We start from the raw sequence: 22,844 nt of genomic DNA on the forward strand, positions 1-22,844 counted from the left end.
TGAAGTAGCCAACTTCCCTGTCTATGGATGAGTTCCATCCTTGTAAAATGCAACAGGTCTGGCTTGGGGAGCTGGGAGCCACGGGGATGGATAGTGGGAAGGACTGAAGGGACAGGATGAGGCCACAAAGGACATGCAAGCCCTGCCCTGGTACTCCAGAGCTGTGTTGGTTAGGGTCAGGGAAGGAGAATTCAGGGAGCTGTGGAGCCCTGGCCTGTGAAATGTGTATTTACACACTGGTTCTGGTGAGGCTGAGAGAGTGCTCTAGATGGAGCTCCTGTGAAACAGCTGCTGTATCCTGTAAGCCATCTCTGTACCTGGCTAAGATACACATTTACTGTGACTTCAGACTTAAACTGAACTTTTTTGTCCCCCTACTATTTCTGTTTTAATCTTTTTTTTCGATGCCATCATTGTTCTGTCATGTTCAGGAAAGTCTGAAGCAACTCTCTCTCTCCTTTTTTTTTTTTTTTTTTTTTTTTTTTTTTTTTCTTTTTTTTTTCTTCTTATTGCTACAGGAAATTAAAAATTTAAGTGGAGACTGGCCAGGAAAAAAACCCATGATGTTGTCCATGTGTGGTTCTTGGTCAGTAGCATTTCCTATGGGCCAAAAAAAGATTGAGAAATACAGGTTTAAAGGCTTTGTATCATTAAGACATTCAGAAAATGGGATTGCTTATGTGAAATGCCAGAAATAGATTGATTGAAACAACCTGCCTTCTGAAAAATGCAGTGTTGGCTGGAGAGCTGGGCAGATCCAGGCTCTGCCTGGGACAGGAGCAGGATGGAGTGGTTGGCAATTCTTTTGCCATGCAATGGTTGCATGAACTGTGTACTCAGGCACATAAAATACATGTGTGTGTGTATATGCATTGATGTCCATAGGAAAACATGCACATATCCCCTATACTACTAGGTGAGAGTCCGAAGAAATCATAATCTTCTGCATGAATAAAGCTACAGTCCTATAAAACAGGACTTTCTCCTAAGTATTTGAGATTAATGAAGGCTGAATATTTGGCTATTCTTGTCTAGTCATCATATTTTCTGTTTAAAGTTTAATTTCAGTTTCAAGGGATGGATATTTTACCCAGTGTTTTGTATTCTTACAGCTTGATGCTTGTCTCTTTTGCAGGATGATTACAGAGTCTGCATGGATTTTAATATCATTCAGAAGGACTCTGTGCCTGTGTGTCCTGTTGATGCATCAGGCTGCTTCACAGCAGAAGTGGCTGACTTTGCTGGGCAGTATGTGAAGGTCAGTGGGCTTGGGGACAGTAAATTACTACTTTATTCAAGATACATTTTATATATGGTGGAAGCTTTCTTTTCTTTCCCTAAGTGGGTTTGTTTTCAATGTGTGACTGGTATCTGGATAAATTAAAATGTGTTTTAACATTGGCAACAAGGTTGGAATTGTTTATTAAGCAGCTGAGAAAAAAGTTGAAATAAAAGTTAAGCTTTTTAAATCTGTAGTGAGAAGGCAGAGGAGTATCCTGTTTGCAGCTATTCTAGAGACACTCTCACTCTGTGATTTTACCTGACAGAAATGTCATGTCCAGAGTTTCCAGGCACATGTGCAGGGCCTCCCTCACCTCTGGATGACTCTGCATTCCCAGGTGCCATCATTAAATTTTTCCCAGCCAGTTAATGTAACATGACCCACCAGAAGGGAGAAACTCAGTCATTTCCCCCACTTTTGGGCTGTGTTGCAGTGGGAATTTACTTGTCAGTCCATGCAGGAGAATCCCTGGAAAAGGAACCCACAGGAACTCCACATTGCTCCAGATACAAATCTGTCTACAATCCCTAGCAGGGAGTGCCTCTTAAATTCCATGTCCTGAGAAAACAAATTGCTTTTAACTCTGCTGCTACAGTTTGATAGCAAAGCATGTTCCTGTAAACAAATGCAATACAAGATTTTAAAGTCTTTTTTCAATTAAGTTGAGGATTCAATCAGCTATCTCTCCTTCCTGCTTTATGCATTAAGGCAAATAAAAGGATACTGGAGGCTTCATGTTTAGCTTCTTGCTGCTTGAAATCTGAATTTAAGGCTCTTGGAAAATTTTCTTAGGATACTGAATTTTTCACTTGTAGATATTTGTGTATTTTTTTCCTTAATGTCTTATTGACACTTGTATGTTCAGTAGATTGTCTTAAATTACCAGCTTTTTTTTTAAATATAGAGCTTTCACTTCCACATCAGCATGTAAATCCCTGTTAGTTAGTGAAGTATTGTGAAATATACTTCAAATTCTGAAATTCAGTCACTTTAGCGGAACGTGGTATGAGGATGTTTAAATATTAGGTAAAAAGCACTACGTGATTTCCTGCCACAAAATGACTCAATCATTAGGATATTAAATAATGTGGTTTCTAGCTTGTATTGGTGCTTCAGAAAATTTGAATTTTACACACAGTTGTGTGTGTGTGGAAAGAGAGTTAAGGGTAAAAAAGGACTGATGCTTTAATTTATAAATTTAAATTTATCTAGATAGCAGAGACACATTGAAGACACAGTAAATAAACAGTTTGGAGAGCAAATAACTTTGCAAATTTAGTTTTTTACAGTGCCCCTGCAGGAAATGTATAAACTTGATAGAAACTTTCAGAGTGTGTGTGTAAATGCTGGGCTATGCATAGTATTTTTTAAAAACTGAGTATCTGAGACAAATCCTGTAGTAGCTTACTGAGTGAAACATGTGTTCCAAGGAAAATCCATGTTTTTAGGATGCAGATAAGCACATCATCAGATGGCTGAAGGAGAAGGGCCGGCTGATCCACAGCACCACCTTCCAGCACAGCTACCCTTTCTGCTGGAGGTAAGCACAGACCTGCACCTGCCTTCCAGCTGAGCTTTCTAACAGAAAAGTTCTTCAGGCTTCTCCCATATCTTCCCCCTCCCTTCCTTAATTCTCCTGGCAAAACTAAAAGTAATACAAATTGAGATTATTTTTAAATCGAGGATTTTTTCTTGTTTTCGCCATAAAACTGATGAATTTAGGTGTAGTGCTGAAATTTAGTTTCTGTTTATAATTTTTAAATGTGTGTTTTTATACTTTGTGTTGCTCATTTCATGGTGTAGAACTCTTGCCTTGCTACCTCTTATAAAAAAAGTTATTTTTTAAGCAGCTGAGTAATGGGAAAGAATTTTTTTGATACCCTTTGAATTGTATCCAAATAAGTATATCACAGAAAATCTTTATATATTTGTGTCAAAGCTTTGTATGTTTTGAATAAAATGGCTAAAATATAGTTATTTTTAACCTTGTAAGATGACTTATTTCTGTGAAAGAAGCCCAGTTGCTTAAAATGTGGAGACATCCCTAGGTGGATGTCTGTGGGGGAAGTCTCCACGTGGAATTCTCCATGGGCCTTCATTATCAGTGAACAAACAAATTTTGGTTCTGAGGAATACAGGCTAGACAGATTTAATCTAGAAATGAAGCTTGTTTTTATTAGAGACCCTCCCTGGTGTTGAAATTTCCACAATTGCTGTTGTAAAAAATCCCCAAACAATATCAAATTTAAAAAAAAAGTGCATCTTCAGTTATCTTTTAGTAGAGTATTAAATTCTTATTATGAGCAAAGACACACTTAAAATAAAATTCCTAATTTAATTATCTGAAATGGTTTGAAGATTTTAAGTCCTATCTGATGTACACAGCACTGTACTGAAATAACTGTGATAAAAGCTCATCTCTCTGTCTGGCTCTGACTCTGCTGGGTGAAGTGTTCTAGCAGGGTACATTTATCTTTAATTTATAGCAAAAATAACCTTTGCTTGCTCTTGAGCAGAAGGATTGGTTTGTTTCTAGCAGCTGCCTAGAGGAAGAAGGGGAATTGCTCTTCAAGTGTTATGTCCTTGATGATTTGGGACAATTTTTGAAAAATGGCAGCTCCAAAATCAAGCAATGCTTGTGTTTTTCTTGTGTAGCTACTCAAATATCCAGTCATGGCCTTCTGAGACAAAGCAGGGATGTAGAAGTGCTGATTCTGTAGAAGATCCTTAATCCTGCCACTCTGTTGACATTTTTGTTGATTGATGATAAGTTGCAGGCAGCACCTAGCAGCAAATTATCCGGTGGGAAGAACCGAACAATGGATTCTACTTGAAAAGCTCATTTCACTGCCATCACAAATCAAACCATAATTGGAATATGCTAAAAGTAGAAGAGTAGTTCTTAACTTTGAACATAGTTATAAGTTATTTTGATTAATGTAAGAAAACTTTGAAATCAGACTCTTCTTAATGTACTGCTGCCTTTCCCTGAAACCAAGCAGCTGTTTAATCCTTGTGATGTTGAGAAATTTTCTTTATTTTTCCACATATCAGGAAATCTGGGTCCTTCTCTGTGTAGTAATTTTCTGTCAGCTAAACTTTAAAATGTGAGAAACACAGCAGCTTGGTAAGGATGCAGTAGATAGTTTTCAAGTAGAATTTGTCTTTATTGGAACTGCTGAAAATGGAGGACATTGATCAGAACTGCTCTGTTCTCATGTGAGATCTTGGGAGTCTGTGTGGCCTGGGCAGCAGTTCAGCAGCTGTTGGAGTGTCCCCCACAGCTCTTCCTGCCATTCCTTTGGGAACAGTGTTGGGAAGCTCTTCCACTGGCACACTTGGAGCTTTGACTTTTCCAGGCCAGTGAAGGCAAAACCAGGAAGTATCTTCATGACACGGGCTCAATTATTGATCATTTAGTTCCCAAATTACAGGAAAACGGAATAAGATCACAATTAATGTGATTTGATTCTTCTGATGTGTTTCTAAAGGATCTGTCTGTAAGGGGAACAAAACTTTGTTTGGTTGGGACAGAGAGGAATGGTCAGGCAGGAACTTTGTAAGCATCAGACTTTGATTTAAGGTCTGTCTGGGTGGTTTTCCCCTTGTGTTGATGGAAAACAAAACCCAGCAGTAGGTATTTCTCATTTGATTCTACTGTAAAATCCAGTTGAATCCGGATTCCTCAACCTTCTCACCAGTCAGGAGGGGCAGACATGTGGGAGATGTCACTGCTTGGGCAATTTTATTGTTTATTCTCTGCAGTCCCCTGTTTAGGCACTGCTTGGTAGCACAGCTAGAAGAAAAATATTCAGGGAAACTTTGCCCTCTCCCCTGACTTGTTGCCTTCATGTAGGAGGAGCAGAGCCCTGGAGGTTGTCAGGTGTTACAACCTCAGTGTTGGGTGGAAAGCCTGGGAAATGATTTCTGTGCTTGGCCTTTGTCATGGATCCTTCCAGCTTGAAGCCACTCTGTGTCCCTGGGCCCGTCTTAAATTTGTGTAGCAAGCAGTCAGTAGGTTTGCATTTAATAGCTAGGACACAACTACATAGTTACCTGAAACTGTCACCATTTCCTTAAAGGTTGTAGGTACTCTGACACTTCTGCACATTGAAACATACAGGTTATAATGTTACAATGAAAAGTCTTTTGAAATACATTTAAAAGTGTTAAAAGAAACAATGTCATTTTTATTATTGGGCTTTGTGCACTGTGAAACAACCTTTGCTGTGGGTTTTCTTTCTTTTGTGGGTTAGGCAGGTGCATCTTTAGCAAGTGCTGGCACAGTAGCAATTTTAATTTTCACTATCATCTGCAGTAGTTGGTGGATTTCAAATGTGCTCTTGCTGTGGATATAAGTAAAATGAATTAAACTTTGGCTGTTTGTAGTGCTGACTGCACATGGGAGATAACAGTAGTTTCTCAGGGTCTTTGCTGGTGAATTTTTGTGTATTGCCAAGTTCTTAGCCAAAGTAACTTAAACAAAAGTAATATTTTCAAGAAACATTTTGTGGAGTGGATTGATGCTAGAGGAGAATGAGCTTCTTGTCACAGTGTTGTTTGCCCCTCTGTACCCACAGACAGATCCCATCTCCTAGGGCTTTTCTCCCTCATCATAATGGAATAATGGGATGGATGTGAAGGATTAGAAATGTCTGAGCTCCTTATGTGCCTGCTCTTGGATCCCAGGATCCTTTAGGAGGATGTGCTGCCTGAGCAGTTACTCAAGACCTTAAGCAGTTATTGTGGAACTGATAAATCAGAGACTGGGTTGGGACACTGCAGTCAGATGCTTGGAGATACTGATTTTACCAAGTAATTTAGGAAATTGCTCAATCTGTGCACTGGCCAATCGTGTTTCCATTTCTAAGCAATCCCAAGTTGTGAAACTGCTCTCCTCCCATATGGATTTTCTTTTATTGCTTATTGAAGTCAGGAATATGTTAAGATATATTTAAAAATTCTTGTATATGCTTATCTGGATTTCTTGCTTTCGCTCTCACCTGGAATGGAACTTACTTCTTGGGTGCTGTTACTTTTTTATGATTTGTGATTATTATTTTAAATGCAAATAGTAAAAACATAGCATAATGTTCCCTGGCTTTTCAGGCTCATATACACATAAAAAATGATTCAGAATGAGCTCATGTGGAAGACTGAAATATGACTCATTTTAGTAGTTACTGAAGTTCATAATGTAGGAGCACAAATTTCAAATTCAAGTATCATTTGAACATTTTCATGATTGCTCTTGCTATACAAATTCCTTGAATTACTGGGTTTGAAGGCTGTAAAATTTTTTTTCAGGACTGGATTTCAAAATAGTAGTTCACATAAGTGTAACAGTTTATGTAATTTAACAAACCAAACAGACCCCAACCTTTAACTGTGATGATATTTCAGCAGCAGTGAACTCAGTCTGTGGAAAGGGGACTGTCATGTGCAAAACTAAATATTAGAGAGCACTTTATCAATAATGTAGTATTTAAGAATGTTGTTGTTTGTTTTATTCCCTTCCCTGCACAGGTCAGATACTCCACTGATCTACAAAGCCGTGCCCAGCTGGTTTGTCAGGGTGGAGCACATGGTGGAGAAGCTGTTGGAAAATAATGCCCAGTGCTACTGGTAATGTCTCCTTCAGAAATCTGTTTTATTCCTTTCCCTGGAGCTGGGGGTGTAGGGGGTGTGTGCTGGAACTCTCCAAAGCTATTCCACTGTTCATATCCTCACTTTGCTTCATATTTCCACTCTTTCAGCCAATGCTACTGGGACCAGTTCTAAACAGTGTTTTATCTCAGTTTCATCAGGAATATTTCCTAGTAATTTACAGGGAAATACACTACAGAATGATTAAAAATGCCCTCCAAACATGTTATGCAAACCTAAACAATTCAGCATGAGAGAAACTGCAGAGGAGAATGATCCTGCAGAAGCTGGGATGTGCTTCCCAAAAAGCTCCACCTGAGACAGTAATAGAGGCAGCTTAATGCTATGTATATATTGTTCCAAATTAAACTAATTTTTAGACAAGTTGTGGGTTTTTTCCATCTAGTTATTACAGATAAGGTTGATTATTTCATCAAAGGTGAATTTGAAGAAAAAATCCTGCCCTTATTGTTGTAGATAAACTCATTTACACTGGTTTAAAGAAAAAAATTCTATTAATGGTAAAAATCAAATCTTGACATGTATATAGGGAGTGTGAAAAATACTTGTGTGAAATTTGTGTAGGAAACAGCAGATGAGCTTTAGGTAACAACTTAAGTGCATTATTAAGTGCAGTAAAAGGGAACTCTTGGTGCTGGTGGCCTTTTAGGGTGTCAGTCCTGGCTTTGTGGTGTGTTAGTAACAAAAGGACCTTATCTTCTGCACTCTCATAAACTGCATTTTTATTTCCCTTCCTCTCATCAATCACTTCTGCCTGGGAGGCTGAGACCTCCCAGTGAGTGAGGAAAACTTGCAGATTACAACCTCATTCAGTCTTTCCATTTGAGGACTGCAGGGAGAGCTGGGATTCCTCCCCTCTCCCACCACAGTTGCCTCTTGTAAAGAAGGTGACTCAACCTTCAGTGAGCAATTACAGCTTGTGCTGCTTTTTTTTCATGGACAGTAGCTGCCAATTAAATTCTCCATGAGCAGCTTTTGCATAACTGCTTACGTTGTGCAGGCACTGTAAATCCTGGGATCTGTGGGAAAAGTCAGTGATCCATAATTGAGCCTGCCCAGAAATGCTGCAGCCTGGCTTTGCCAAGCAGCACATGCCCAGTCTGGCTGTGTCAGGAGAGTTTAGAGATTACTAAGTGTTGTTTTCTGTTTTCCATAGCAGAACATACTGTGATCCTCCTTTGGGGCAAAAAATAAGCTGGAGAGGGGGTGAAAGTGTTTGTTCTTAGCTTTAATTAGCTTCCTCAAGATGCTTTCACTGTTGGGATGACAGTAGACCTGCATACTTAATTTTCACATGAACAGAAGAAAAAAAAAATGTAATGATCCTGTTAAGGAAGTGCTTGAATGGTGGGTTTTGCTTTTCCAGAAGCAGAGCTTCAGGGAGAACCTGCTAAGTGACCCCCATTCATCCAGGAGACACTAATTAGTAAGAATTACTGATCAGTTTGAACCCTGCCTCATGCACATATTTGGGTTCTCAGTGGTGCTTTTGGTAAGTGCTGAGTCGTGGGGATACAACTGGAAGCAAATTTTGGAGCTGCTGTTGCAAAGGTTGGGTGAGAAGAGCAGGCAGTGACATCATTTGGCAATTTTCAAAATGCTTGGGATTACAGGAAGCATTTGTCCTTTAGGCAATTCCTGAATCTAAACACAATTCCATAATTGAACATAAAACTGATTCTTCAGGACTCCTCTTAAAACCATGTGGTCTTAGGAATTGTGGGAAGCTTTTTGTAGGGAATATAGCTACAAGTACAGATGTATGATCACAGAATTATTAACAAAGAATATATATTTTCCAGTATGTGATTTCATAGTAATTTGAATACTGGGTAAACTTGAAGTTGGCTTTTCAAATCCAGCTTTTATAAAGAGTAAGGGAGTGTTTTTTGAGGTTTTCTTCCTGTGTTTTCCATTGATGCCAGTTTTGTTTGGAGTGTAGCTTCTTTAGTTGGCATTGAGACTGCTGGCCTTCTGCAGTATTCATTTATTTAAATTTTGGAAACTCCATCCTTCCCAAAACCTACTTTTTGTGCTTTTGAAGAGACTTGATCTCTCAAAGTGTCACAGGAATAATATGTAGCTTTTAAAAAATTTATTTTTGGACTCTCTGGGGCTTCAGCATGTCCTGAAAATGAGAAAATTTGGGATAAATGCTTTTCAGACTATATTAACCTTTACAAAATGGGTTTGACTGCATTCCTTTTTTTATTCCTATAAATGACTGATAGGTATATTGTCCCTTAAGAATAGCTGCCCTCTTGATAGATATCCTTCCTGATGAAATAAATTAAACATACTTGGACAAACTTTGCAACCTGATTGCATTTCTAATTAGTTTTTTAGTGAATTATCCAACTTATAAGGCCACAGCCATTCAAAATTTATTAAAACCACCAACTCTATTTTCATTTTTCAAAATTACTATCACTTCCAATAATGGTTACATGAGTAATGTGGCAGCATTTTTGTAAAATCAGAAGCCAAAAAATCCTCTCTATTCTGTTGCATCCTTATTTCAGGCAGACTGGGAATTAACTTGTGTCAAGTGTTGATGAAAATGCTCAATTGGAACAGTATTTAGGGGGCTGTGTTTCAGCCTTTAATTGAAGTTTCCTTACTGAATGTTCTTTACTGTGTAACTGAGATTATTTAAAAGAAAATTTAAATTAAAAAGGTTATCTTCTATTTGGCATTCAGGCACCCACTACTGCTGTATTTGAGATGAAGAGGGGCAGATTTGGCTGCTGTAAAAGCTGGACTTGTCAAACCTTGGCTTTTTATTCTCTTGATAAGGAGAGTTGGATGCAACACCAAGGTGCTGTCTGGATTTCAGGCTTAATTGTTGTCACCATCATTTTCTCAAATTGTTTATTGAAAGAGCATTTTTTATGTATCCACAGTCTAAACCAGGCCACTTAGATTATAATTACAATATAGGACTAATTCCTGTCATCGGTGTTCAAAGTTGGTGTAAATTGAAAATTTATAAGTTACTGTAAGCAATAAATCTATATAATTTATAGTGCAAATTCCAAACTATTGTAGCTCATCCTTCTGGCAGTGGATGTTATATTTCTATTCTTGCAGACTGATAGAAAAGATTCTGTAGTTTATATTTAAATATCAGCTTTGAACTCTTTATTTTCTTTTAAACCTCCCTCACTTAAAGTTCTCCTTCAGTAACTCCTAAAACATTCACCTGTAGCTGTTGCCAAGTTTCTAATGTTAAAGACATTGTGCAGCTCTGACATTGTTTGCATAAGATGTTCAGCACTTTGAGTAGTGGAAAAATGAGCATCAGTGGAAGGAAAGCAGTGATGGGAGACAGTCAGGGACTTCAAAGAAGCCAAACCTTTTGTTCTGGCATCTTCTCACCACTGAAGAATTCAGGTGTTGTAATAAAGAGCTCAATGTATGGTTGAAGATATTATTTTCCTGACTTCCACCATAACTTAAGCTGTTAGTTCTTGCTGGAAATGCCACGTTTCTGTGAGTGAAGTTAAAGTTTTGCTGGAAATGCCACATTTCTGTGAGTGAAGTTAAAGTTTTGTGTGCGCTCCCCACAGCTCCTTTGTCAGCCCAGGTGTCTTCTCCTGTGTCAGTCGAGCACATCAAGCTTTGGAGAAGCTTTTCATCTTGGTCATTTTAATCTTTCACCACAAAACTGTGTCCCACCTGTGGAAAGGTGAGATGTGATCAGGAATAATGCCTGTTTGTGTCAGAAACCCTGAGGCTGTGCAGAGGATGGGGCTGTGGAGCCCATCCACAATAGAAAGCGAATGTTTATTCTACTGAACTTGTCATTTTTGCTCAGATGAGGAATTGGACTCTGTAGCAGGGCAACAGAATTTTAAATCATAATAGAATTGTAGAGCAATGGAAGAAAATCAGTGAGTCCTTTTTCCTTCTTTTGCTGCTTGTTTTTGTTTTATAGAAAGTCTCAGGACATTTTTTTTCTTGATTTGTTAATATTAATACATTTCATCTGAACAGTTTTAAATGCATGGTGTGTGTAGATTTGTTTTGGTTTTTTTTTTTTTCTTTAATATCACCATGCAGTTGTAACTCTTCTTTTTGAGTCATCAGTCACACTTTTCCTACTGGGGAATGGTGAATACAGATGAGATCCTCCCTCTAGTAGCGATTGTGATGTATACAGCAACGTGGAGTCACTAGATGGCAACATTTCCTGAGGAAAAATCCAAGTCTGTGGCATTGCCTACAGCAGGAGGTGGAAAAAATTGCTGCAGGGTTAGCCTTGTGTTTGTCTAATTTAAAGAAGGTTTTATTACTGTCTGTTATCAGACATGGTTGAGGATTAGAAGTGAATTTGGAGGCTTGTTCAGTGGATTTTGAAGGCTCGTGTTCTGCTGTGCCTTAATTTTGCTGTTTCCTCTCCTGTGCAGAGATTGCTGATGATGCCATGGATGCAGAGGTACCTTTTCAGTACTGCTGAAGGGTCACCAAAAGCTTATTTTTTGCTTCAAGGAAAAGCTTATGAAGCAAACCCCCCAAATGCCAGTTCACTGAGCAACTCCAGCCCATGATTTTCTTGGGCAGCTGATAGATCTGTGCCATGAGCAGTGTGTGGAATGTCTGCCACTGTCACAGGAATGCAAATGTATTGATATATGTGGACTGAAATGGATCCTGAGTGCTGATGCCCTACAAAAGTACTTTGTGCCAGTAAATGTTAGAGTATTCCCAAGGAAACTGTGCAGGGAGAAAAAAAGTGGAAGCTTCCCGTCTCCCTGGCTTCAGGCTGCCGGGATTGTTGATAAGATAAGGAATTTTAGCAGCAATTAGCAGGGTGCCTGGGTCCTAGAAGGGAGATGGAGCAGGGTTTTTAGTGGGACGTGTGCCAGCATTGGAGGTCAGGGCTGCGCTGCCGTGTCCGGGAGCAGCGGTGACGGGGATGCGTCTGCAGCAGCATTGCAGTCACACCACAATGTGGTGGTTACCATGGGAACCAGGAGAAAAGAGGGAAGAGAAACATTAGGAGATGAAAATGATTGAAAGCACAGTTCATTTAGCCCCTGTAAGCTGCACCATAAGCAGAAAATGCAGCGGTGGAGGTTGCCCAGGCTGGTGTGGGGTGTGTGGGGTTGCACCATTCCAGCAGCTCTCCCAGGCTGAGGAGCAGAGGCTGCTGCAGTGGAAATTCTGCCTGGCACACACTGACCTTTCCTCCCTTCCTTTCTCCTCCCTCCCACCTCCCCCCATGTTTAATTAGGTCCATGATATAGATTGGCGCTAATTAAAGTGTCAAAAGGGCATGAATAGTTGCTTATTTTATCTCTTTGAATTAAAAACCATTAAAAATCAATTTGAGGGCATGTTGAAGGAGGCTTGTTATTAGAGTAAATTAACATAATGGAATTTAAGCCTTTGTCTTCTAAGGGTTGGTTAATGTTTAAAAAGAAAGCCAAATTCTACACCTAAAATAAAACCCCCAGTTGGTATGCTAGGAATTTAAATAAATCTGAGCATATTTAGTTAGATGACATAGAATAGTTACTTCATCATCTTTGGTGTTTCTGATACAACTCAGCTATCTTCTGGAAGAGTAACTTTCTCTTTTCCAGACTTAAAATTGATTCCTGATTTCAGGTGGCATTTAAAAAGTTACCAGCTTGCCAAAGGACAGGACAGATCTGGGAGCATCCTCTCAGAACCAAAGCTGTATTAGAGTTCTTAATCTGGTATTAGGTCCCCTAATTCCCACTACTTAAGGTAGTATTTTGTTTATCAACTTTATAGTCTTAACTCCTTTAATTAGTAATTATGAAGTAAATCTTACCCAATACATAAAGGTGCTGTGTTTTTTCAGAGAATATCATGAAAAAAGATTAGCTGGTGAGAAGAAGATGAGAATGGTGATGAAGAGTGAGAAAAGATTAGCCTATCTTTATGTAATACCTGAAACAGCTTTCAATGTTGAACTGATGATAAAACACAAGGCTTGTGCAGGGGCAGTGTTTTATTTTGGCAGTGCTGTTTGTGTTTACAGAGAAGAGGGATGGTGCTGCTTTGAGCCAGCTCCTGCATCCCGTGACTGGGCCCGGTGAGCCAGCTCAGAGCACATCTGAGCTCACAGATGGAATAAGGAGCTGAGTTCAGGATTTGCAATTGTGTTAGGAGCACAAGAAATACGCTTCAAAATATATCTACGGAAAAGGAACAGATGTCTTTGTCCTTTTAATAAGTTTCCTTCTGGATCATGTAATAATTTAGAATATTTTTTTTATTTGCTTCCTGTACGTTTTTCCTCTGGAGACAAAGGGTCAGAAAGCAAATTTATTTATTTTAATTGATGCTGTTCCTTGAGTATTTATTGGTCCTGAGAACCCACTGGCTCAGCCTTTGGTAGCTCACTGTCAGCAAACTCAGTTCTGCAGTGGGATTGAAGGTGGTCAATATTTGCTGTTTTCAAATCCATGCCCACATTGCTTGTGTGACTTGGCTGCTGAGTGGTGCATAGACTGAGAAGGCAAAGGAGAGAGGGTTCCTGCTGTAATAAATTAATAGATTTTGTTAAAAGACTGGGTTTTGCATTGCTCTTCATGGGGTTTTTTTGGCTTGTCAAATGGAATTTTTATTTTACACTAAGACGCTAAGAAAATGAGTAGCTACCAAGAAAGGATGTGGGAGTTGACTGTGCAGAGGACTTAGCAATGCATGAATTAAGCAAAACCCCACATCTGCTTCAAAAATAGGAATAAACAGTCAAAAATGGATACAGAAATTTGCAGCAAATGAATAATTTTCATTATCTCCGACTTGTACGATAGAGTTTTGATGTTGGGAAAGTAAGACAGACATGAGCATTCAAACAGGTGTACTGATGTACTTGGATTCAAAATCTTCCTAATTTATGATTTGGCAAAACAATATTCCTTTGTGTTGTGGAGTTGAATTCCCTGAGCTTTCCAACATCCTGCAGTTTATTTAGTGCCCTGTCCTGGGTGCCAAGAGGAGAAATTGCAATTGTCCCACACTGTTCCACACCCATGAATCAAGAGCTCCCTGACCTGCTGAGGCAGCAGTCTCCTTAACCTTGCTAAATGTCAGAGAAAGAAGTATGAAATCCTATCTGTGTCATTTTGCAGAGAAATTTGAAGGTCAAACAAATTGTAGGCCCGTTGGGAAATAAAAAAACCTGTTTCTCACAGCTCAGCTTGAGGAGCTGCAGCATGATGGCTTTGGGAGAGATGTGGCTGCTTTGAATTTTCACTTGCAGCCTCAGGGAGCTGTTGGGAGCTGGGGCTTGCTCTTCTCTGAGATGTGAAGGTGTCCAGTGCCAGTCCAGGGGGCTCTGAACTGGTAGAACTGGGCACCTTGTGGTCACACCCAACTGCACTCAGTGGTCACCAGCAGGAACCCGAGATCTGTGCTTCCAGGCTGCAGGGAGTTTGTGATGGATGTGGGGATAAACGTGAAAAATATGTGCATTGGCATATGGGAGAGGGCTTTTCATTTATCTTCCAGATGCTTTGTAGATGGAAGAGTAAAAAAATGTGTCCTCAACTAATATGTGCCTGTGGCAAGATGATGTCTTAATGAAAATTTAGCAGGAGAAATATGCCAAGAAAATATCTAAGAGTAGGATTAAAAAATACTGAAAAAACTCTAAGAACACTAACCTGGAATTGGTGTAAATAAAGATCAGGTGTTAGTAACAACATCATTGAGAATACTGTTTTTTTCCCAGCCTAATCAAATATTTAAGTAGAAGGTGCCTCTGATTTTATTTTTTTCCCTTGTGATATGTAGGTAAGTGTTAAACTGAGCTATCTGGAGCTAAATCTAGTGAGAATAAGTAAAAGAAATGGGCTCCAGACTTGAAGGGCTGTGCCTGGCATGATTGTTCCTGCTGCAGATCGCTTTTCCAGCTTGATCCCAGCTGGAGGCTGTGTTTGCCTTTGGGCAGCATCTCTGCAGAGGCAAAACCCAACTGCTTTAAGTAACACTTCCTTTGAGTGATGGGCTCAGAATGTGTGTGAGATACAGGCTCTTTTTATTAGATTTGATGGCTGTGCCAGCGTTATTCCTGTGTTGAACCTCTAAAGAGCCATAGATCATTGTTGCAAATGTGGTTCGTAGATGAAGTGGTTTGTGCTTTATGTTCCACTGCAAACTGGCAGCAGGGTCAGACAATTTTACCAGAAGAGGTAAATTATATGCTTTCATAGCTCAGAGAGAGAGATCACACCACATACATTTTTGTGGTTAATGTCCACTTTGGGGATAAAATTAATTTTTCATGCGTGTTTTGAGGAGGCAGAATTGAAACTCTTAGCATTTTAATGTCATTGGGGGATTGTCTCAGCCTCTAGCTATGTTAAATGGGACTAATAATTTCAGCTAATCAGTGTCTAACAACTTCTGAAAAATGGAAACTAGTTTAGGAGTGGTGTAAAGAGAAGTTTTCCACATTAGTGGAATGTTGGGCAAATGCTAATGAACTTTGTACAGTTTCCACTTGTGTTTGGCGAGAGGGTCTCCTGAGGTCAGGACAGAAAGTTAATAGTAATGAGTCCCACGCTGAACCAAATTGGGAAAGCCTGTATACATTTCTAACTTTCAGAGCAGGGCTACAGATGTCATGTGAAACATGAGTCACTGAGTTTGTTTAAAATTTTTTTATATTAGATTTTTGTTCGAGAAGTGTTACAGAAGACAACTTTGCAGCTGAAAGTAACTCCAGAAATAGCGAGGGATGCTGTGGAACTTCAGGCTGATATTTAGTAAGGCTTTAAAGGGTAGTTTTTATCCACTTGAGACAATATTGGCAGCAAGAGGCCTTTAGATCTCTACATGGCTTCATCATGGGTAAAACTTTTAAAATAAGAGAGTGGCTTTTATTTTCATCAATAGTTTGCTGGGTTTTTTTATTCACATTTATTTCATAAATCTCCTGCTGCTGGGCCAAATCCTACCTCAATGTATCATGTGAATCCATTCTTCTAATTTTTTCTTCTAAAGGAACCTTTCATCTTTGTTACTCTTGGGACTGATCTGTGATTAAAAATCCTCAAAAAAAAAAAAAAAATACTTGACAAGAGGACCAAGAGCTTCAGAAAGAAAAGTGGAAGAGACCCTGTGTGCTCCCCCTTTAGAATCCATGGCCCTCCTAATCCATCTCAGACTTTGGGAAGGGCCTTTCAAGTTAGACTGGGAAAACAAACCCAGCAAAACTTGCCAGGGGTTGCTCAAAGCTCAGTTCCAGAGCTACTTTATTGTTGTGAGCTGCTCATTCACAGTTTCTGTGTGTCACACTCTCTTAAGGTTGCACTTTCTGTGAGTTTCATTTGAGTTTGGTCTTTTTAAATGCACCTTTAGGCATGAAGTGAGCATATTGTTGAGCATGAAACCCATTGCTTTCCTTCATCTGCACATAATCATTGGATAAATAGTTAATTGTTTGTTTACATCCTGGGAGAAAATGGTTCTAATGATTCTAATCAAACCACCAGGCCACTTAGCACAACCAGGAACCTTGCAGGGCATTGGATTCTGGCATTAACCTTTGAGCTCCAAGACACTTTCATACAATAAAAATTTGTCTTTAACATCCTTCAATGCCCTTTAGTGCTCAAAATGAGGTTTTAGCAAGCACTGATAGGGGTCTGTGGTTGGGGGCGTGTTTTGTTTCTTAATTGGGTCATTCAAAGTGAGATGATAAATAGCTTGGGAAGGGTTTTTTGTATGATCTATCAACCTGAGTAATGTGCATATACCTGGATGCCCATACATAATCCAAGGTGCCTTTTAGTGCTATTGCTCCAGGCTTTTTAATCTTGGGAATTTCAGTCAACCCCAAAATCAGTGGCTGTTCCTTTTTCTGTGTGTGATTTAATCAAAAGTATTGTCATCACCATTACCTTCCACTGTTGGACTGTCCTGAGAACTTTGGCCTTTGTTTCATCCCTAATGAATCTATTTTATGTTGCATGTGTTTTCCTGAGTTACAGTAAAATAAATATGGTGTTTTTCACATCAGCAGCTTACCTGGAGATCAGACAAAGGCAGTTTTGGGTTTTTTGGCAGCACCTCCATAGGCCTTGCAGCAGCCAGTGCTGTAACATGAATGTGCTCCAAGTCAATCAGTGCTGGAACAAACTTCTATGGTGGATAAAATCAAATATAATCAATTCTTACCAGCTTTCTTTTAAGTGGAACATAGTCATACATTAATACTTTGGTTTTTTTTGGCACAGGGTTCCAGATTTTGTGAGGGAGAAGCGCTTTGGGAACTGGCTGAAGGATGCCCGAGACTGGGCCATCTCTCGGAACCGCTACTGGGGAACCCCCATCCCTCTGTGGGTCAGCGAGGATTTGGAAGAGGTGAGCAAGGAAAATGAAAGGTTCTAGTTAGCAAAAAAACCTGTCTGTACTTGTTGTTTGCTTATTTCGGTATATCTTTGGCTGCTGCAGCCTGAAGTCCTATTTACATGTTTTAATAGCATATCTGTATGACCCATCTATATTTGTATAATAGGTGATAGATCTGTGCATGTTTATGGGTTCATTTGTGTGCCTGTGCAGGCTTTCTTTGCTTTTGCTTGGAAACTGCAAGCAATTTTTCTTGGTTTTTACATTAAAATTAATCTTGTCTTTCCCAGAAGAATTTGCAGTGATGGCAAATCTGAAGGAAATAATAAATGCAGTGAGAAAATGGCAAGGAGGAAATTTATTTTTTTAAATTTTTTTTTGGTAAAAAGACTCCTTTAAGTCTGCTTTTGAAATTCTGGTGGTTGGTTACTTCAAGCCAAATGAGTTGCTGAAGGCATAAAAGTAAGTCCACCACAGCAGAACAGTGAAGATACATATTTGTAGTGCCACAAATGTGAATGTAGCAGACTGTAAAAATACGAATCTAGTGCAATGATGAAAATGTATAATGGTAGTGCTAGAAATGAGCTTTGTCAAGCTGCAGGGTACCCTGCATTGGTAGCATAATGCAGAGGGCATGAGTGAACACTTGACACAATTTTGATGGTTTTAAAACTCTTTTTGAAGGTAAAGTGGGTTTGGGTTTTTTTTGTGTGATGTTTTCCTTTTCCCTTTTTTTTTTTTTTTTTTTATTTTTTTTTGTATTGGGTTAGTTCCATCAGACACACATGATAAGCCTTCCTCATGCTGAGAGTAGGAAATGGTAATCAGTGTCAGGATGTCCAGGGAAGGTAAATACTGATGGCAGCATCCCAAGCCTTTATTTTTATCTCTCTTGATTTGAAGAAGTTTTACTCTTCATTTTAGACCCGAAAGACCTCGAGTAGGAAAACATCTGCTAGAGAAGTATATTATGACCTTAAACTTGCTGTTGCTTAGATGTGCACCATAAAACATTTTTATTTCCTCTTCACTGGGAATCTTGGTAGGCAGGGAGATACTGGGATAGGGAGGGAGCTACTCCTGCAATTAGGATTTAAGTATCTAAGAAAGCTTTGGCATTTGGATTCTATTTGTGCTGTGAGTGTGTTTATAAATTACTGACAAACCAAGTGCTTCTGTCTCTCATATAACAGTTAAAGTTTAGTTTGAAGACTGACAATTTATACACACTTTCTTCACATTCATCTAACATTTCTAAGTCCTTTGTTTGATCTAACAATTTTTTTTACGTAATAAAAAGGCTTTCAGTGTTGTGCCTGGGTATTTCAATCTACAGCTGAAAATGATTGTGTAACAGTTTCATTACTTCCACTCCTTGCCTCTAATAATATTTCATTTTCTGTTCAGTCTCCCCTTATCTGTATTCCAGTGTGTACCGATTTTTTTTTTTGCTTTTCTAGGTTTGATTTGTTAGTTTTTAATAACAAAATGATGTCTAACTTGGAAGATTGACCTTTCCTTTGAAACGAGCTGCAAATGTTCCTCAGGGCTTGGTGTTCTGAATAATGATGGAAATACCAACAGGTCTATTATTTCTATCCATAGATGTCACACATTTCTGTTTGCTCCAGAGCCTGAATATTGTGCTTTAATAGATGAGTACAGCTTCTGAACTGAGCTAAATTTCAAGTTAGAAGTTTTTTAAAAAATATTCATTCTTTTTGTGTGTGTGAGATATGGCTTGAAAAACAAATAGTGCTGGAAATGATGTAAAACTTAAAGCCTAGGTGACATCTGCTCTCCCAGTAATGATTTTCCCTCAGAATTCCCTGACTCCAGTGTTACTGCAGCCTGGTGCCATGTGGGATTGCAGAGCAGCCTCTTCATGTTTTGCTCTCAGAAGAACACTTTGTTGCATGCAATTATGCTTTGCATATTAAATCCTGGAGAAGTAATAACCATTCCTTATTTAATATACAGTAAGGTGAATTAATTGGTATTAAAGTGAATTTTATTACAGATCAATAACTGCTTTTGCACAGTTTTATTTTAGTTTTCTTTTAGCATAATTATCAGGTAGAGATGCATAATGGAAGTTAAATTTTGAAGCTTGTGTTTATTGCCACATTTTTGCAGACAGTTTATCATTTTAAGCTTTCAAATTCCAATGATTTCCTCAGTGGAGGAACACATCTCATTTGGATTAGATAATAAAATTTTTTAATATAACACCCAAGTTGGTAAAGCAGATATAGGCTCATTTTATAGGACTTACATATACATATGAGCTAGTGTTCACTATTCAGTGATGCTCTGAAGTTCCCTGATTATTTCCTGGCTTGTCACTCATGGTAAGCCTGCCCTGGGCTGGGTGCCCTCAGGCTTGGCCAGCAGAATGAGAGGGCTCTGGCTCTGCTCTCCTGAGGGTGAGGGAACCTCTCCAGGTGCATTTCTGGGCTGCTTTGAGGCTGCATTAAGGCCACTTCTGGCTGACTATAGCAGTCATTTCTTCTCCTATTTCATATTCATGAAATGTTTGCTGGTGATCCCAGGCCATCTTTCTGACATACTGTGCAGGCTTCTTCCTTTCTGTGGGCACTCCTTACTCCTCAGCTGTGGTGCTGAACTGAGCTGAAATGGCAAACCCACAAAAACAAACATTTTTATTTAGCAGGGGCTGCAGGGCTGTGCCACAGGAACATGGAGATGCATGAATGCTGCTGGATGCCTTCATGCTCCTATTGACGTGGATAATCCTGGATGTAATGTTCATTTTCTGAGCAGGGGTTAATCTTGACCTCTGGCTTCACCTTAGGTCTTGGAGCAGCCCGTTAGAGTCTTTGGTGCTGTTCAGTGTTGGTAGAGCTGGTTTTGGAGCTGATGTGAGCCATCAAATGGAGGAGCAGCAGAGGGCCCAGGCTGTTGGAGCAGCCATAGCTGCTGAAGGGATGTATTGAGCAGAAGCTTTAATTAGAGAGCATCAGCCTGTGTGTGCTCTGTGCAGAAACGAGGGGGTGCGGCCTAATGAGGGATGGAATTTGATTAGCATCTGTTTGCTGCATTCTCCTCTTGCCTTTCAGCACCTAATGAGCTCCCCTTGGGACAGAGGAGCTCCATCCTTCTGCCTTGGACAGAGGTGCTTAGTGGTGGGGATCTGTGGTACTCTGGGGGTTGGTGGATTGTTCATGTGAACTTGGGTTTATTTCTTCCATGAGTGATTTCTGGGTGCAGTTCTGCATCAATATTCAGAGTTTTGCTTCAGCATTGAAGCACTTGTTCAAAAACCACCAAATAATGAGCAGCTTTTCTCCCTTAGAGAGAGAGCTTAGTGTGAAAATATATTCAAGTACAAAGGTTAGAGAAGGTGTATCCAAGGGCATTTTTTTACCCATTTCTCTATTAATACCTTTTCTTCCTCCAGCAGTGCTGAACTAAGCACCTGCTGCTGCTCACTTGTGCCTGTGTGTTTTCTTATGGGGCCACATGAATGAAGAACAGATCTGGGTTAAAAATAGTTTGTTGATGAAGACGTATTTTTACCTGGGATCAATCCCCTGGTGTAGTTTGTGTGCATTCTGCAGGCTGTTTTACCTGGCTAGTGGAATCATCAAATGCCCTGCCTCACTTCCTACAGAAAAAAAAAAAATACAAAAAACATAGATAAGCAATGAAAATATTACATTTCCAAAGTACTTTAACAGTAGAAGATAGTGATTAGTAATGCTGATCAGCACTTGAATCAGACTGGGAAAATCATGTTTTAAAACCCAAATCAGACTGAGTTTCTGTCTTCTCTGTAATTCCATGACAGTTTTTTGGAATTAAATACACCAAAACCTTGCAGTTAGTCAGAATTTCCATGTGTATACATATGCATATATTTAAGACTAACTATAGGAATTGAGCAGTGCTCTGATTTTTTGTATCTTAAGAGCAACTTACAAAGTTATTTCATGTGAAAAACGTCTGGCCTATTTACAGCTTTTTTATGGTGTTACGTTTAACTCCTTCTCTGTCAGATCTGTCAGACCCTGGGGTTTTTCCATGGCAATTCTAAATGGGAAGGATGGCATGTGGGAAAGCATCTCCAAAATCCAGGTCTGTACTGCAGCTTGTGGCTTGTGAGTCCTGCCAGATGAGAGAGGCCACAGGGCTCTGGGAGGGCTCAATTTGAGTAAAACCTGAGGCAAAGAAAGCTTTGCTTTCTGCTTTCTCATGCAGTTTTTCAGAATCATTGTTTCATGATGTCATTGCAAGTCTGGTGTGGACATCTGCCTTTTTCTTACTAGCGTGTTGATGCAACAAAACCAAGAAGAGTAGCTGTGACACTTTCTTCACTTTAAATAAAAAGCCTTTAACATGTACAGTTTAGTCTACCTGGGATGTTACACATGTGGATAATGAGCTGGTTATTTTAGGAGAGAAACCTGGAATCTGAAATTCCTATTTGTCTGCTTTGGAGAAACTGCCCCCTGCCAATCCCACATTTTTTTGCTAATCTGCCCAAGATGCTGCTGCTTCCAAGTCTCCAGTTCTCGTAACATGAATTGTATTAAATCAGTGCAGTGGTCTCTAACATCATTTGAGGAAGGAGACCCTTGTACAAAATTTTTATTATTTTTTCAGCTCTACCAACTACTAAAAGAGATACTGCAAGTCTCCTGCCTGATATTGAAAAATAGAATAGCTGCTGAATGCAATTAACTGGCTACATTTCTTGAATTTCTCCTACAGGTGGTTTGTGTTGGTTCAATGGCAGAACTGGAGGAGCTGTCTGGAGTGAAAGTCACGGATCTGCATCGAGAAAGGTGGGTCACAGACTCTTCACTGGGTATTAGAAATAGATAGGAACATATAGAAAATCCTTGTGCGTTTTTTTTTTCCCAAACTCTGGGAAACAGATTTAGGGAATAGAAAAGTTGTGACAGGACTTGGAATTAAGACATATAAATTTTCTTGTGTTCTGTCAACAGAAACTTTAACTCTGTTAACTTTCTAGTTAGTTTCAACCAAGTTGTTAAACACTCTTAGTACAAAGATTACAGAGGGTGGCAAAGGAAACGCTTTGAGGGACCTTTTAGAAGAGTCATTAAAATGAAAGCCAAAACTGCTGTCACCCTAATATAGACCAGCACATGAACTTCTCCTAACCTGGTTTTGTTTGGGGCTGCTGGCTGTTTGTCCCGCAGCATCGACCAGCTGAGCATCCCGTCGCGCAGCGGGAAGGGCGCCCTGCGCCGCGTGCCCGAGGTGTTCGACTGCTGGTTCGAGAGCGGCAGCATGCCCTACGCACAGGTGCACTACCCCTTCGAGAACAGGAGGGAGCTCGAGGACGCCTTCCCTGCCGACTTCATCGCCGAGGGCATCGACCAGACACGAGGATGGTAACTTTGTGCCATTTATTATGTCAGGTTATTGCAGAAGTGAGGCCCGGCGCTTGGAAGATACCGGGATGTAACGGAAAGATAGTAACCCCCCCTCCTCGTTAGTATGGTAATGTCCTCTGCAATTAGCCAATAGCACCTAGCTGTGATGAAAACAGTGACCCTAGGTT

The 22,844-nt window shown here is 39.7% G+C and overlaps 1 protein-coding gene across 3 annotated transcripts in view; it reads left to right on the forward strand.

Moving 5' to 3' along the window:
- The window catches only part of IARS1 (isoleucyl-tRNA synthetase 1), a 92,130-nt gene that overhangs the window by 28,743 nt on the left and 40,543 nt on the right, over positions 1 to 22,844 (forward strand). For all 3 annotated transcript variants that reach the window (XM_015641045.3, XM_015641047.3, XM_015641046.3), the window contains exons 12-17: positions 1,136 to 1,258; positions 2,731 to 2,822; positions 6,809 to 6,907; positions 17,173 to 17,299; positions 22,025 to 22,098; positions 22,480 to 22,674. In XM_015641045.3, coding sequence (XP_015496531.1) covers positions 1,136 to 1,258; positions 2,731 to 2,822; positions 6,809 to 6,907; positions 17,173 to 17,299; positions 22,025 to 22,098; positions 22,480 to 22,674 — 710 coding nt within the window. The remainder of the gene's footprint in view (positions 1 to 1,135; positions 1,259 to 2,730; positions 2,823 to 6,808; positions 6,908 to 17,172; positions 17,300 to 22,024; positions 22,099 to 22,479; positions 22,675 to 22,844) is intronic.

The sequence above is a fragment of the Parus major genome, chromosome 12 (assembly GCF_001522545.3).
Source record: "Parus major isolate Abel chromosome 12, Parus_major1.1, whole genome shotgun sequence".
Lineage (NCBI taxonomy): Eukaryota > Metazoa > Chordata > Aves > Passeriformes > Paridae > Parus > Parus major.